Source organism: Acomys russatus, chromosome 17, assembly GCF_903995435.1.
Source record: "Acomys russatus chromosome 17, mAcoRus1.1, whole genome shotgun sequence".
Lineage (NCBI taxonomy): Eukaryota > Metazoa > Chordata > Mammalia > Rodentia > Muridae > Acomys > Acomys russatus.
In genome coordinates this window covers 46,109,893-46,125,965 of record NC_067153.1, presented here as the reverse complement: position 1 = coordinate 46,125,965, position 16,073 = coordinate 46,109,893, and the positions used below count along the sequence as shown (strand labels likewise).

The 16,073-nt window shown below is 53.0% G+C and overlaps 1 protein-coding gene across 3 annotated transcripts in view; it reads left to right on the top strand.

Annotated features, from left to right (window-relative positions):
- The window catches only part of Scube1 (signal peptide, CUB domain and EGF like domain containing 1), a 119,485-nt gene that overhangs the window by 95,014 nt on the left and 8,398 nt on the right, over positions 1 to 16,073 (top strand). For all 3 annotated transcript variants that reach the window (XM_051160113.1, XM_051160112.1, XM_051160111.1), the window contains 7 exons: positions 927 to 1,049; positions 8,320 to 8,439; positions 8,632 to 8,736; positions 9,636 to 9,752; positions 10,795 to 10,932; positions 12,861 to 13,064; positions 14,922 to 15,083. In XM_051160113.1, the coding sequence (XP_051016070.1) occupies positions 927 to 1,049; positions 8,320 to 8,439; positions 8,632 to 8,736; positions 9,636 to 9,752; positions 10,795 to 10,932; positions 12,861 to 13,064; positions 14,922 to 15,083 (969 nt within the window). The remainder of the gene's footprint in view (positions 1 to 926; positions 1,050 to 8,319; positions 8,440 to 8,631; positions 8,737 to 9,635; positions 9,753 to 10,794; positions 10,933 to 12,860; positions 13,065 to 14,921; positions 15,084 to 16,073) is intronic.

The window sequence follows — 16,073 nt, the reverse complement described above, 5'->3', positions numbered from 1 at the left end:
CGGAGTGTACAAATCACAGAGGCAGGGGATGTCATGAGTATGAGTCCACCACAAGCTGCAGGAAACAGGATAATTCCCCCAGGGACATACCTGCCCAGGATACACAAGGCTACATGAGCCTGGAGGAAAGCTAAGGGCTTCTTCACAGTGCTCCACACCAAAGCAGGAAGGCTCAAGGCAGAGTACAGTACAGTCATATTTGCATTGACAAAGGGCTCTCGTTTTACCAGGACAGGAGCATGGGAGCCAGGAATTTATCCAATGACCTGAGACATCGAGCCTTTAGGGTTGGGGGTTGGGGCCAGAGATGGAGAGAAGATTCAGGAGCCTGGAATGGAGTTCTCACCCAAGCCCTGAGTTCCATGCCCACGATAGCAAGCAGGAGTGTGAGCTGAGCTGAAGGGCCTCAGGGCAGATGTGGCTGGTGAAGGGGGTCATGATCTCCCGTCTTTGTCTATGACCTGAGGATGGCTGGGAGCTTGAGGGGACCAGGTAATACTGGGAGGTGGGGTGGGAGAAGCCACTGGGTTTTGGTGCTGTTGTCAAGGGACTCTCAAAGTGCCAACAAGTGCCACATCCCTGACTGGTGGGACACTTGTGTGCTGGCAGCTGGCGTGGCCTGGAGCAGGGAGGGCTAGCCTTCATCTAAAGGAGACTTTTGGTTAGAGGAAGAAGGGTCTCGGGTGGCTCCTTTCACTCTGGTGCCCACTATGTGGGAGGGGAAACTGAGGCTGGCAAAAGAGCTGGTGCCTTCCCTGCGGGGATGAGCTGTTCGTGATTCCTGGGACCTCTGTCAGAGTGGACTAGGTTCAAGAGCTTCCTGGTCTCTGGTCCTGGGTGCTGCCAGGCCTCCCGGCACTGTGGGTATGGCCTAGACTGGTGGTCCCCACCCCCTCCTGCCCTCACTCTCCTGCCTATGTTTCCAGACGTGGATGAGTGTAGCATGGACAACGGCAGCTGTGAGCAGGGCTGTGTCAACACCAAGGGGAGCTACGAGTGTGTCTGCCCACCGGGGAGGAGGCTGCACTGGAACCGGAAGGACTGTGTGGGTGAGTGGGGAGGGGCCACTGCTGGCCCTCTTTATGTGAGGAAGGCATGCAAGAGACAGTGACTGCAGAGGTTTAAGGGGCTCCCTGGATCCTAGTCTAGTGGGAAACAAGGCTTGTGGATGAGGGAGGAACATGGGAGCCCAGACAAGCCTCGAGTCAGCTGGAGATATGGGACGGGCGGGGGCGGGGCTGAGGTGGGAGAGGGCCACAGAGCATGAGATCTGGGAGTCTGTGTAGTCGAGGCTGTGGACCTGGGACCCTACTGGAAACTGGAGGTAGATCGAAGTCGCCACCTTCATCAGCTCCCTCTGGTCCTCAGGGAATAGAGTGGTTGAGCCCTGTGGTAGCCATGGCAATACCAGGTCTGCAAATCCCACCCCTACTTCCCGCCCAGCTGCCAGCCCCTCACAGGGGCAACACTGCCTCCTAGATAGCCCTGGTTTCCCATGCCCTGTGTACAAGGGTTCTGAGTCTGCTCTACGTTCTGATGACACACGTTCACTGATCTAGTGAATACCAGATGAGCTACCAAAGGGCCAGGGGGTAGTCCTGGGGGTGCCGTGTGCCTGGCCTCCTGGGACTTACTCTCCAGGCTGCTGCCCTGCCATGTCCTGCACAACCAAAGCAAGCCTTACAAAGGCAGATGCTAGGCATGTAGAATCCCAGAGACCCTAGAGGCTGAGGCAGGAGGATCAAAGAGTTGACCTTAACAACAGAGTGAGCTCAAGGTCAGTCGAGTGAATTCCAGGAGTTTGAACAATTCGGTGAGACCCAGTCTCAAAATAAAAGTTTAAAAAAAGGCTAGCGATACACCTCAGTATAGAGTACCTGCCTAGCGTACATGAGACATTAGGTTCGGTCCCTATTAATGAAGAAAACTAAAGCTCACACACTTCATTCACTTGAGAATCAAAGGCCCGGTTTACCTCATCCCTTTTTATTCTGTTGTTTTGACACAGGGTCTCAATATGTAGCCGTGGCTGCCCTGAAACTCACTAAATAGACCAGGCTGGCTTCAAACTCACAAAATCCTCCTGCCTCTGCCTCCTAAACGTTGGCATGATAAGCATGCCCCACCATGCCCAGCCAGGGTCCAGTTGTTAGAAAAGCCATCAGGGTCTTCCATCTGTGTGCTCCATGCTAACCCACCCTGCCCCTACCCTCCCAGAGCCAAGGATGCCTGAAGTGCCAGGGCTTGTCTAGTCTTCACTGTGGCACTAACCCTGAAAGATGTGCCATTTGAGAAGGCCTGTCTTAGTGTTCTGTTGCTGTGGAGAGACACCATGACCAAGGCAACTCTTAGAAGAGAGAGCATTTAATGAGGAGCTTGCTTACGGCTTCAGAGCTTTAGTCTGTCATCATTATGGTGGGAGGCACGGCAGCATGCGGGCAGACATGGTGCTGGAGAAGGAGCTGAGAGCTGTGTCCTGATCCACAGGCAGAGTGCTTAGGCCTGGCAACGGGCTTTTGAAACCTCAAAACCCACCCCCGAGTGACACACTTCCTACAAAGAGGCCACACCTACTCTAATAAGGCCACGCCTCCTAATCCTTATAATCCTTTCAACTAGTGCATTCAAATATATGAGTCTATGGGGTCCGTTCTTATTCAAACCACCACAAGGTCTGATTCCCATTGGTGGCCTGACTGTCACTGGTGGAGGGCTAACTGCCATTGGTCTGGCTGCTCTTAATGTTGTGTTTGTGAGTGACATGTTACACCACTTTCTCCTTTAAGTCACCTGAGGCATTGAATGCTGGGCATGGGCTGACTGAGACAGACAGGTATAACTGAGGACATTAGTGGAAGGTGCTAGAAGGCTTTCTGTGTCCATGAGCCAGCAGGACCAAGGTCTCAGATATCCAAATGGCCTTCCCTCAGCCTCAGGCTGGCTTGCTTCCCTCACGCTGCTGTGAAACCAGGTCCAACACAAAGCAGATGCTAGAGCCACAGATGACCAAGTAAAGTCGCAGGCTGTTCTGCAGTTGAGGACTGTGATGGCAGCAAGTCAGCTGCTGAGTTCTCCCATGCTCCCTCTGCATGGCTGCACAGGCTGCAGTTTTCACTGTCACCCAGAAGAAGGGTCCTTCCTATCCATCTGTTTGGTGGTGCTGAAACTGGAAGCCAGGGCCTGCTGCCCTATTCCACCACTGAGTCACACCCTGGTGGCTGAGGCTGGCCTTGAACTCCCGATCACCATTTCCACCTCCCAAATGCTAGGATTACATATCCCCACCCTAGGGCAAACTTTTTGTGAGCACTCTGGATTGCCTGGTCCCCATGGATGGCCAGTGTAATCCCATGATCTATTTCACCCATTATTACTACACCCTTCAAAAGGACCCTGTCCCTCCGGTTCCTGGAAGGAGAACAGAGGTCACAGAGTGTTGCAGTGGAAGGTCCTGAAATTGGAAAGATCACACAGCCTCCACAGAGCAGTCAGCCTGGTCCTTGTGCTATCAGCTCTCCAGCTTTTCTTGAGAGATGAGACCCTTCTCAGTGGTGCCAGGCTGGGAGAAGACGGGGTGATAGATACCCACACATGCCCAGGAGATCCCGAAGGCTGCCTATCCCAATACTAAGGCCTTTCCCTCTCTCTTTGATCACAAAGAGCAGGCCTTGTGGCTTTCAAAGTAGTAATAAATGGAGATCTGATTACAGAATTCACATAGCAGCTCTCCCTTTAGTGAGATGCAGACGGCTGTCATGCTGGGTTAAGTCAGAAAGGTCCAACTGTAAATCCAAATGGTGGGAACCATCGTGAGAGGGCAGAAGGACAGCTGGCTGTGATGACACAGTGCACACTTGTCATCTCAGAGCCTAGGAGGTGCTGGCAGAGGACCAGAAGTTCAAGGTTCTCCCCAGCTCCATGGCAAATCTAGAGCCAAACAGGGCTGCGCGAGGCCCCATCATCTAAAGAAGACTGAAGTGTGAACACACTCCGAGGAGCACACGGGGCCCAGCAATGGTTGATGTCTAAGTGGGTTTCTTCCCATGGCCTTTGGCTGCAGCCTTCTGTTCTGAATCCTGGGTAGACAGTTTCTGTGCACTGCAATGGTCCCTAAAGAGCCTCCGCTAAGGCTTCTGCACCACAGGTTTACACTCTGGAAAATTCATTTCTAGCCTTGCAGGGCAGCAAAGATAATGAAGATAGTGGCATTTCTGAGCAGTTCATGACAAACTCCTCCAATACAATGAGCCTTTATTACTCGGCGAGTGTTTTCAGAGTGAGGGCCAGAATGTTCTGTTTCAGCTCCTGGAAGTGCAAAGATCCTTAGCAGAACTGGCTGCTTCAGCTTGTCTAGAAACCAGGAGCCCCAAGGGCATCCTAAAGCTCATTGCCAGTCGTCTGTGTATCTGCCCAGGGCCCAGTTGGTTCCAGCAGTGATAAATTGCTTGACAAAGGAAAACCTTCCATGCCTGTGAGATGGTCCCCTAGGGTGTGATGTCAGGAATGTGTTAGCAGACATCTATGTGTGGGGGCTCTTGGGGGATGGCCTGGTCTCCCCAGATAGCATCCTAGCTCTAAGGATCAGATTGCTGTCAGGCACAGTGTCTGTGGTGGTGCGGGATTCGGCTGTCTGTCAGCGGAGGCCCTGGCCTTAGTACTCAGGTCGGAGCAGCCTGTTGAGAGGGGTGACCTGGGAAAGCATGTCCTGTGACTTCCGGCTCCTACACTGTGGGCCTCAGGGTGTAGCTGGGACCATAAAGTGCTCAGGTTTTCTTGGCACTCCAGAGTTGCTCATGACTCCAAATGCTCCGCCATGGCTCTCTGTAAGCAGTTACCCTATAATGACACGGGAGTTCTGAGAAAGGCTCGACCCAACTGGGTAATTCCTGCGTCATCGTACTGATGGCATCTCTCCTGGGTTTGTTTGTTTGTTTGTTTGTTTGTTTGTTTGTTTGTTTCCTGTTGTTTCCAGCTGTATTGAGACAGCTCACAGGCTGTGCACAGAGTTCATACCCATGCCATTCAGCATACAGCACAGGGGGTGGTTCTGAACACTCAGTGGGTCATGTGAACCACCACATGGCTGTGTAGGTGACCATGTAGATGCTCACCCATGTGGAAGCCCAGGCAGGGCATCAGATGTCTTCTCTCACTCGAATAAGCTTGCCAATTAGCCTGTCTCTGCCTCCCCAGCGCTGGATGACAAGCCTGTGCTGTCACAGCCAGCTTCTTTTACATGCTTTTTAGGAATAGAACTCAGGGCCTCATGCCTGTGGGCCAAGGACTTTACTAACTAAGTTATCCCCTGGCCCTGGCAAATTATTTTAATAAAATCCTATACAATGAAGTTTTTCTTTTTTTCTTTTTCTTTCTTTTCTTTCTTTTTTTGTTTGTTTGGTTGTTGGTTGGTTTGATTTGGGTTTTGGGTGGGTTTTTTCTTTTTGTTTGTTTGTTTTTCGAGACAGGGTTTCTCTGTGTAGCCTTGGCTGTCCTGGACTCGCTTTGTAGACTCACAGCAATCCGCCTGCTTCTGCCTCCCAAGTGCTGGGATTAAAGCCGTGCACCACCATTGCCCAGCTCTGTTCTTTTGTTTGTTTGTTTTTGTTTTTCAATGAAGTTTTTCCTTGGCCAAACTCAGCACCAAGGTAATAGGGCTCATTAAGAAAGAAGTCAGAATATTGGTGTGGTGGTACACACCTTTAATCCCAAAACTTGGGAGGCAGAGGCAGGCAGATCATTGTGAGTTTGAGGCCAGCCTGGTCTACACAGCAAGTCCAGGACAGCGAAGGCTAAACAGAGAAACCTTGTTTCGAAAAACCAAAAAGAAAAAGGGAAGAAAGAAGTCAGAGCAGGCAGTGATGGTGCACACCTTTACTCCCAGCACTCGGGAGGCAGAGGCAGTCGGATCTCTGTGAATTCGAGGGCAGCCTGGTCTGCATTAGTCCAGGACAGCCAAGGCTAAACAGAGAAGCCCTGTCTCAGGGGAAAAAAAGAAAAGAAAAAGAAAGAAAGAAAAGAAAGTAAAGGAGTCAGACCGGGTATAGTCCCAGCACTCAGAGGCAGAGGCAAGTGGATTGCTGTGAGTTTGAAACCAGCCTGGTCTACAAAACAAGTCCAGGACATCCAAGGCTAACACAGAGAAACCCTGTCTCAAAACAAACCAAAAAAAAAAAGGAAGAAGAAGAAGGAAGAAAAGATGAAGGAGAAGTCAGGAGGGGCTGGGGACCTGGCTCAGCAGTTAAGAGCACTGGATGCTCTTCCAGAGGAGCCAAGATAGATTCCCAGCACCTACAGGGTGGCTCACAACCATCTCTAACTCAGGCCCATAGCTCAGGTCAGTGGCAGAGACTTAAGTAGCATGCGTGAGGTTCTGCATTCAGTTCTGGGGGGGGGGGGGCGCGGATAGGGTGGAGGGAGGGACAGGTTGACTGGAAGGGCTGATAGATGCACTGGGGAGAGTGAGCTCAGATTCACCAAAGGAAGCACCGGCCACTCGGCATCCCACACAGGAAGTTGAGCAGTGGGCTCTTTGAAGGAGAGCTGTGTTCCAGGCTTGCTCGCTGAGCAAAGGCACAGGTTAAGCATCCTCAGAGGGAGAGTGAGGCAGATTTGCTTCAGGTGGTGTTGGGTTTGGATTTCAGAGAGTCTAAGTGTGGCTTGATGGAGCCTTGTGATCTGGTCACTGAAGTGGCTTCACCTGGGCACTGGCTCAGTGGCATTCTGCCTACTGGGTGCATGCTAACCTTTCCTGTCCTTTTATCTTTTCATTCATATTCTCTCTTCTCCCCCCTCTGTCTGTCTGTCCATCAGTCTGTCTATCTCTCTATCTATCTATCCATCCATCTCTATCCATCTGTCCATCTATCTATCTATCTACCCATCTATCTATCCATCCATCCATCTATCTATCTATGGTATATGTACATAGCTGCATGTGTGTGTGCAGGTGCATGTGCCTATGTGTCCATGTGGGCGTGGCAGCCAGAAGCCTACCCTGAGTGTTTTTCTCTCTTGCGCTTCACCTTATTTTTTTTTAAGCAGGGTCTCTCACTGAACTTGGAACTCATCAATTCAGCCAGGCTAGCTGGGTAATGAGCTCCAGGGATCCACCTGCCTCTGACACCACTCCCACTGACACTCCCAGGCTGGGGTTACAGACATGTGCTCCCACACCTGGCTTTTACATGCTGGGGACTCCGAACTCAGGTCCTCAAGTTTGCACTAAAAGCCACCTCCCCGGCCCCTTTCCGTAGGAGGTTTTCAATCTTCTTCTTTTTTAAAGTTTATTTATTTTTACCTTATGTGTGCCTTAGTTAGGGTTTCTATTGCTGCAACAAAACACTATGACCAAAAAGCAGTTTGAGGAGGAAAGGGTTTCTTTGGCTTATATATATTTCCAGATCATAGTCTATCATGGAGGAAGTCAGGACAGGAACTGAAGCAGGGCAGGAACCTGGAGGCAGGAGCTGATGCAGAGGCCGTGGAGGGGTGCTGCTTACTGGCCTGTTCCTCATGGTTTGCTCAGCCTGCTTTCTTATAAAACCCAGGACCACCAGCCCAGGGACAGCACCACCCACAGTGGGCTGGGCCCTCCCCTTTGAATCACTAACTGAGAAAATGCCTTACATCTGGATCTCATGGAGGCATTTCCTCAACTGAGGCGCCTTTCTCTGTGATGACTTCAACTTGTGTCAAGGTGACGCACAAAGCCAGCCAGTATAATGTGTGTTTGGCCTGCACGTATGTCTGTGTGAAGGATCCACAATTTGAGTTACAGACAGTTGTGAGCCGCACATATGGGAACTGAACCCAGGTCCTCTGGAAGAACAGCCAGTGCTCTTAACCACAAAGCCATCTCTCCAGCCAGATGTTTTCAGTCTTTTAACAATAACCACAGGGGAGGTTCTAAGGAGGTGCTTTGGACATCTTCAGGTGCCTCCTGGATGGGGGTGCTGCCCCACTTTGCATCTTGAAGTTGGTCCCTGTCCATGTTCTTATGCAGCTGTCTCTGACCCCAGATGGGCCCCAGCACCTGCTCTGAGTACAAGCCTGCCTTCAGGAGCTCCTGAGAATGCAAACAACCTTTCCTCAGTCAGCCAAGACCAGTACTGTAGAGGGACTGAATAAGCTGGCTGTCAGTGGCCAGCACCCCACACTGCCGAGTGGGCCTGCATCTTCCTGTCTCCAAGAGCCCTCCTCCTACAGTCTGGCCCTGTGAGGGGGTTGAGAGACTGGACTGACCCACATTTATGGCCCCTTCTGGCACCCAGAGGCCCTCTGACCTCACCCAAGCCCTTTCTGCCTTTCCTTTCTCCTCAGAGATGAACGGGTGCCTGTCTCGGTCCAGGGCCTCTGCCCAGGCCCAGCTGTCCTGTGGCAAGGTGGGTGGAGTGGAGAACTGCTTCCTGTCCTGCCTGGGCCACAGTCTCTTCATGCCAGGTAACCCCTGACTCTCTGGGATGGGATGGGATGGGTTCTGCTTCCTGAGGTACACATCTGCTTCCCACTGCTCAGCAGGGCAGAGCCCTGTGCAGGGCTCCACAGACAGCTAACTGCCTCGCTCTCGTAGACCTGGGCAGCTTCCACGTGGAGGTACACCATGGCCAACCTTACTCACTGGTTTCTCCACAGATTCTGAGAACAGCTACATCGTGAGCTGCGGTGTTCCAGGTCTTCAGGGCAAGACACTACGGAAAGGCAACGGCACCAGCTCCAGCACAGGGCCCAGCTGCTCAGGTAACCTTGGACCTGTCCAAAATGACACTGCCTAAATGACTATTTCATCCTTTCCTCTGGTGCATGATTCAGGACAGGGATGGAGGTCACCCAAGGAAACATTTCCCACTCTGGGCCCTGCCCATCATGGCTTGGGATTCTGGAGGTATGGCAGGGTCAGGCCCTAGAAGCCTGGAGGCTGAGGCCCAGCCCATAAGTCAGGGAGCCACAAGCGAGCCTTTCTGACTGCGGTCAGAGGTGATTCAGTAACTGCACAGACCTGCCATTGTTTGAAACAGGGTCTCATATAGCCCAGGCTGGCCTCGAACAAGCTATATAGCAAAGAGTAGCCTTGAACTTAGGCCTCAGAGCTCTGCCCTCAAACACTGTGGCCGAGATGTGCTCAGCTTCTCTGCCTCTCAGACCCGATCCAGCTCCCACAGAATACAGGGATGGATGCTGCCATGCCTAACACATCTAGCATGGGTTCTGGGCTTTTAGGGTCATAGACTCTAGTCATGGAGCTGGGATGTATTCCAGAGAAGTCTATGGTCTCAGTCTCCTAGGGTTTGAAGCCCCTCCCTACCCCTTCCTTACCTTTCTCTGCTGTCCTCTTTCCTCAAAGCACCAGCCATGTCTGTGTCTTTGGCCCTCAAGGAGGAAGTGAGCAGCATGCTTTCCTCCCTGTGGAAGATCTCTGCCTGGCCCCTGGCCTTGAGCTTGACCCCACCAGGCCTTACAGAGAGGAAACTAAGTGGGGCAGGGGATGTTCCTCTACCCAGGAGGGCTGCCAGGGCAGAAGGGCCCACACCAAGCCCCACCCAGCTCCAGAAGGACCTCTCCTCTGGCAGCCCCCGTCCCCCACTACCTCCTTGCCCACAGGAGAGGCCGCCACCTGGGGGAATTTTGGCTTTCCCCAGATGCCCCTACCACCCCCATCAGGCAGAAGGCCCGCTTCAAGATCAGAGATGCCAAGTGCCATCTCCGACCCCGCAACCAGGAACGAGCAAAGGACACCCTGAGGCATCCCCTTCTAGGTAAGTGGGCCACCTCCCCTGCTTACCCAGTGAGCAGAGGAGAAGTTCCCAGCCCTACTGGGTTGGGTTGCCAAGCATAGGACCTGTCTGTCACCCATCCCCTAAGCCCTCTGAGCCATGTCTGGCCCGTACTGCCAACACAGTCATGAGTGGGAGATATGGGTACTATAGCACCTAACGAGCCACTGTTGCAGCCTCACACACACACACACACACACACACACAGAGAACGCATGTACCTTGTGGCCTGGTGGAACACTAACGAAAGAGAGTTTAGATCTCAGTCTGTGAGAAAAGCAGGTACTAGCATGGTAAGAAGCCCAGGAGGGAAGCCGCCATCTCTGGGCTCTTGAGATCCTCCCATGGGCCTGCAAAACTCAGCCCTCAGCAGGCTTTACCTGGAGTGTAGGGTCTCCTGGCCAAACCCTCAGCAAGTGCAAAGTGGGCAGGCACATGGCCTCCTCACAAAGTATTAGGAGACCTCCATATTTGGTGGTTTGTCACTCAGGGTTGGCCCTGTGGGACCCTGAGCAGCTCTGGTCTCATGCTGTCTCAGTGTCTGCATAGGGTTTTATTGCTGTGAAGAGATGCCATAACCACCATGGCAGCCACTCAGATAAAGGAAACCATTTACTTGGGGCTGGCTCACAGGTTCAGAGGTTTAGTCCATTATCATCATGGTGGGAAGCATGGCGGCGAGCAGGCAGACATGGTGCTGGAGGAGGAGCTGAGAGTTCTGCATCCTGATCCACAGCAGCAAAGAGGGACTGTGAGCCATACTGGGTGCAGCTTAAGCCCAGGAGACTTCAAAGCCCACCCCCACAGTGACACACTTCTTCCTACAAAGCCACACCTACTCCAACAAGGCCACACCTCCTACTAGGGACACTCCCTCTGGGCCAAGCATTCACACACAGGAGTCTATGGGACCATTCCTACTCAAACCACCAGTGTCCTCATCTGTCCCATGGCCTCCTGGACATGGAGGGACCCTGCTTCTGACATAGATCACCTCTGCCACAGTGTGCTCTTCTCTGTTCAGATAACTGCCACGTGACTTTTGTGACCCTCAAGTGTGACTCCTCCAAGAAGAGGCGTCGAGGCCGCAAGTCCCCATCCAAGGAGGTGTCCCACATCACGGCAGAGTTTGAGGTAGAGATGAAGATGAGTGAGGCCTCAGGTGGGTGAAGTGGTCCTGGGGACTGGGAGTCTGGTAGGCATGAGGCTGAGAGAGCCATAGAGAAGAGAAATAGGGGCTTTGGGGGAGTGCTGCACACTGCAGGGCAAGCCCTGGAGCCCTGAGTGCAGGAGGCAGCGCAGGGTAACACTTGGAGCACAGCTAACGGGCAGAGACAGCAAAGTACCCCAACTCTATGTCCCTGCGAGGGCAGGAAGGACGGGGTAGAACCTCCCCATAGTAACTGCCAGGCCCTCTTCCCAGCCAGTGAGAGGAGCTTGTGATGTGCGGTTGTGCTTCATACAGACAATCCTTCCTAGCTGTAGGTGAATGCTGGGTGACAAGTGGGATGGTTGCTGCATCATCTCATCATCATCATCAGTCCTTTGAGACAGGTTCTATCTATCCTGCAGCCCTGGCTGTGGCTGTCCTGGAACTATGTAGACCCGGCTAGACTCAAACTCACAGAGGTCCTCCTGCCTCAGCCTCACAGAATGCTGGGATTAGAGGTGTGCGCCACCACGCCTGGCTCGGGTTGTTCACTCTTAAGACAGGGTTTTATGTAGCTCAGGCTACCCCCTAAAGCTTATATGCAGCTGAGAATGATCTTAACTTCTGATCCTCCTGCCTCCACTTCTTGAATGCTGGGATTACAGGCATGCAGCCACCCTACCTGGCTCCAGTGGTAAGCAGTGACACAGTTGGTTGCTATTGGCAGTTGTGTTTAGTGGTGTGTGCCTGGTCTGGGCAGTGGGCGTTGTGGCCGTGCCCTGCCCTAGAAGCCCTCTCATCCATGGGGAGGAAGGTGTGTGTAAGTCATTGGTGCAGGTGAGACGAGGTGGAAGGGCCATAAGAATATGTAGGACAAGAGAAGGTTCTGGAAGGAAGCCTTCTAAACTAGAGAGTGAAATCAAAGTTAATCCAGTAGACGTGGTGAGGAACGGAGCTCAGAGACAGGAAGGCACTGAGGTCAGAGAGGAGACTGCACCTCAAGGAGCCATGAGGAAGCAGAGCAGAAGCAAACAGGAAGCAAAGAGAGACAGAGAGGGACCCAAGTCCCCGAGGATCCACCTCTGTGACCTACTTCCTCCAGCTAAAACCCACCACCTAACGGTGCCCGAGCCTCCACATAGCACTGCCAGCTAGGGGGCCACGCCTTCAGTGCAGGAACCTTTATGGCTAAGACAGCGCCATGGGGTGCTGGTGCACCTGGGGGAAACCAGCATGCGAGTGCCAAAAGTCAATGTCCCCACCCCCCCCCTTTTTTTAAGACCACGTCTCACTATTTAGCACTGGCTGGCCTGGAACTTGCTGTGTAGACCCAACTGGCCTCCAGACTCACAAAGATCCCCCATTTCTATAGCACTAGGATTAAAGGCAGGTAGTCACGCCTTGTCCTACCTGATTATTTTGAGACAGGGTCTCTCAGTGACTATTGAGTTCTTTGATTGACAGATTGGCTAGCTAATGAGCTCTGAGGATACACCTGTCTACCTACCCCAGTGCTGGGATTACACATCCACCTAGGGTTTAATATGGGTACTAGGGATGGGGGTGCGGGCTCAGAACTCAGATCCTCATGATTACGCAGCAAGCACTTTGCTAGCTACGCCATCTCTCTGGCCCTTGAGGACATTTTATATCTACCCGGTCAGAGCTGATACTACCCTGGAGACAGTGGCAGTCCTTGAGAATGGGCAGAGGCCTTGCTAAGGCTCAGATCTACTTGATGGCCTTGGATGGGCCATGCCTCTTAGGCCTTCAATCTTCCTTTTCTTGTCAGATACCTCTAATGTCCCGCCCCCCCTCCAAAACTGAAGTAGTTTAGACAGAAGCCCAGCACAGGGCGTGGCTCAGGGGGAGCTCTTAGGACATAAGGGGGCCATTAGTAGGTTACAGTTACTCTCACTGGGTCCCTTTCACCCCTGCAGACACCTGCGAAGCTGACTGCATGCGGAAGCGTGCCGAACAGAGCCTGCAGGCTGCCATCAAGGCTCTACGAAAGTCCATCGGCCGGCATCAGTTCTACGTCCAGGTCTCGGGCACTGAGTATGAGGTGGCCCAGCGGCCAGCCAAGGCACTAGAGGGGACAGGGACATGTGGCATTGGCCAAATACTACAGGATGGCAAATGTGGTGAGTCCACTGACTCTAACCTTCCTGGCCCTGGTGGCCCTGGTGAACAGCAGTGAGAACAGGGAACGCAGACACGTGACGGGGACAGATGGACAGGCCTGCCAAGGAGGAGAGCATGGCACTTGCTGTCAGGACACGCCCTCTCTTCTGGTGCTGGACCAGGCATGTGACTGTCACCATAGCCCTGAGGAAAGGGGACAGGGTCAGGACAGCACAGCATACAGTAGTGAGCCATGAGTCCCTGAGGGACCAGCCAGGGCCCGCTCCAGCCTGTAGTGCGGTTCAGGTGGAGGTCTTTCTACAGCCTCCACCATCATGCCCCTGGGGTACCACCCAAGAAGTAGAGGGGCCGGGCTCAGCACACTATAGGAGCGAGGCTGGGAGCAGTAAGCACAGCCAGACCCAGGCAGTCTCACATGGAAATGTCCAGTGGGAGGAAACAGATTCAGAGACAGCATACAGCTGTGGTGGCCCTTGGGGCGGAGACCTGGTCCTCATGAGGATGATGGACGGTGAGCAGGGAGCAGGATGCACACACAGGGAGATGAAAAGGGCAGCCACAGAGACATGCCCCAGGTGAGTGAGCCTCGCTGTGTACTATCTCTCTGAGGCTGAGTGTAGGATGTGACCACGGAAGGAAGGCTAACAGTGGGCTAGAGAGGTCTGGGAGCAGGTCCCTCAGCATCTAGAGGAAGATTTCATGGGGTGCCACTCAAACCAGGGATCACTCATTGATCCAGGAAGTCAAGGAAGAGGGGGCGGAGGGACATGCAGAGACTTCCCATCATGCTCCGGGAAAGATGCTGAACAGACTGAAGAGCCCACATCAGGAGCTCCACACAAAGAGCGTGATCTACTCATGTGTTCGCATTCCATGAGGGACAGCAAGGGGCTCCACTTATACTGGGTCTCTTACCTTTCTCAGCTTGCCTGGGAGTCATTTCAAGTTTTCAGATACCTAGTCAAACAAAACAAAAAAAAATGGGTATATTCCATATATGGATCATGTATAACATATGCTGTGTGTGCTCCCCATTTCCCCTTCCCCCTTTCTCCCCTCCCCCTCTCTTATCTGTGTCTGTGCCTATGCCTGTGTGTCTCTGTATGTGTGTGTTTGTATGTGTATGTATCTATGCTTGTGTCTCTGTGTGCGTCTGTCTGTGTCCAACTGTCTGTCTGCCTACATCTTTGTGTCTAAGATGAAAATGCAGTCCATAACCATGCATCCAATTGGGCACCTCAGAGGTCTTCCTCAGTCTCCCCTTTAATCACCTGCACTCCCTTCCAACAGTGACAAGCGTGGTCCCCTTTGCCCTTAGCCTCTCTCCTTACAAACGTCTTCTGTGGCTCTCAGCAGCCCATCGCGCTGTCTCTCTGCTGCCCTTCATCTCTGCATTGCCTCACAATAGTCTGTCACCATTGGGCCTTCTCATCCCTTCTGCCTTCTACTGGTCCCCAGGCTCTTTCTGTGCTGTGTTTTGTCCTAGGGTGCCAGCTCCCAACAGAGAGGCAAGAAAGGAGGAAGGGGTTTGGCATGGGAGGTCCGGGTAGAGACATCTAGGGCACAGAGATCTTAGCTAAAACCAAAAAGTCAGGCTGAGGGCAAGGTGTAGGCCAGAGAAACGCAGAAATCCAGATGTCCAGATGCAGTCCAGAGCCCAGCTGTGGTGAAGGGCTGTGTGGACCACTCTAAGAAGGAGCAGCAGGGTCCACCTATAGGGTCCTCACAGATGGCTGCCAGCTGGGTGGTGTTCTCTACTCTTCTGGATAGGCTCTTAGAGCCCCAGGGCTAAGGCTGTGTCTTATCTCACACAGGGGATGGCCCCTGATGGCTGTTTCTCCATTCTGCCCCTGCAGTACCCTGTGCTTCTGGCACCTACTTCAGCGGCGAGCCTGGCCAGTGCGTGCCATGTGTGTCGGGAACCTACCAGGACATGGAAGGCCAGCTCAGCTGCACGCCATGCCCCAGCAGTGAAGGGCTGGGGCTGGCCGGTGCCCGCAATGTATCCGAATGTGGAGGCGAGTGTGGCCCACCTGGAGGGGGGGCTGGGTGGGGGCAAGTTCCAGACAAGGTCCCTCGGCCCCTCACGAAGCTCTGAGACCAAAAGCAAAAATGTCATGTATAGTCATAAACTGTGACCTTATCTGAAGCTCTATCTACCCTTTCCACATAGTCACCACTCACACACACACACACACACACACACACACACACACACACACACACACACACATACAGGCACACACATGCCTTACATATGCACACAAAGTCACTGGCAGACCAGTGGCTTGTAAAAGAAAACATGAATGTTTAAATGACACCCCAAGGTCTGTGAGATGCTTCACCAAAGTCAGGAGATCCACTTCCGCCAGAACTCTCTCTACATAGAGGAACTTAACATGTCATTTGCCCTATTGGTGGTTGAGAAGCCAGTTTCCAGTTTACCCAGGCAGTTGTGTTAGCACACAGCCCTGCCATGTACTGCCCGCCCAGCCACTTCTGCAACATGGAGCCGAGTTTCTCATTAGCCTCTTCGGCTGGGCTATACCAGCCTCACCCTAGGGAACACACACCAAGGCCTCAGGTCTGGAAAGGCATAGTATCTTGGAGGAAGGGTGTGTGGACCCCAGGAGGAGCAGAAACCTCCAAGTCTCCTCCAGCCCACAAGAGAGCCCAGACTCCAATCAGAGCTCCTGTGGCTGCCAACCACCACCTTGATCCTCTGGCCCCCAGGAATGTGATTCCCGAGAAAATGGTGGCCATTAAAGCACAGAGTAGTCATGGGAGGGGAGAATTGGATGGAAGTTGAGGATCTCAGCACCTGGGTCAAGAGGCGTTAAACTCACTCCATATTGCAACACCTGTACCCACATGTCTACAGGAGCGCTGAGCTTGGGGTGGCTTTCCTGTGGCCCCTCTTTGTCCTGGCAGGCCCTTGGTTCTCAAAGACCCTCCTCACACTCCTCCCCCGATTCTGGCCTGTCCAGCTGGCAGATCAGTCAGCATCA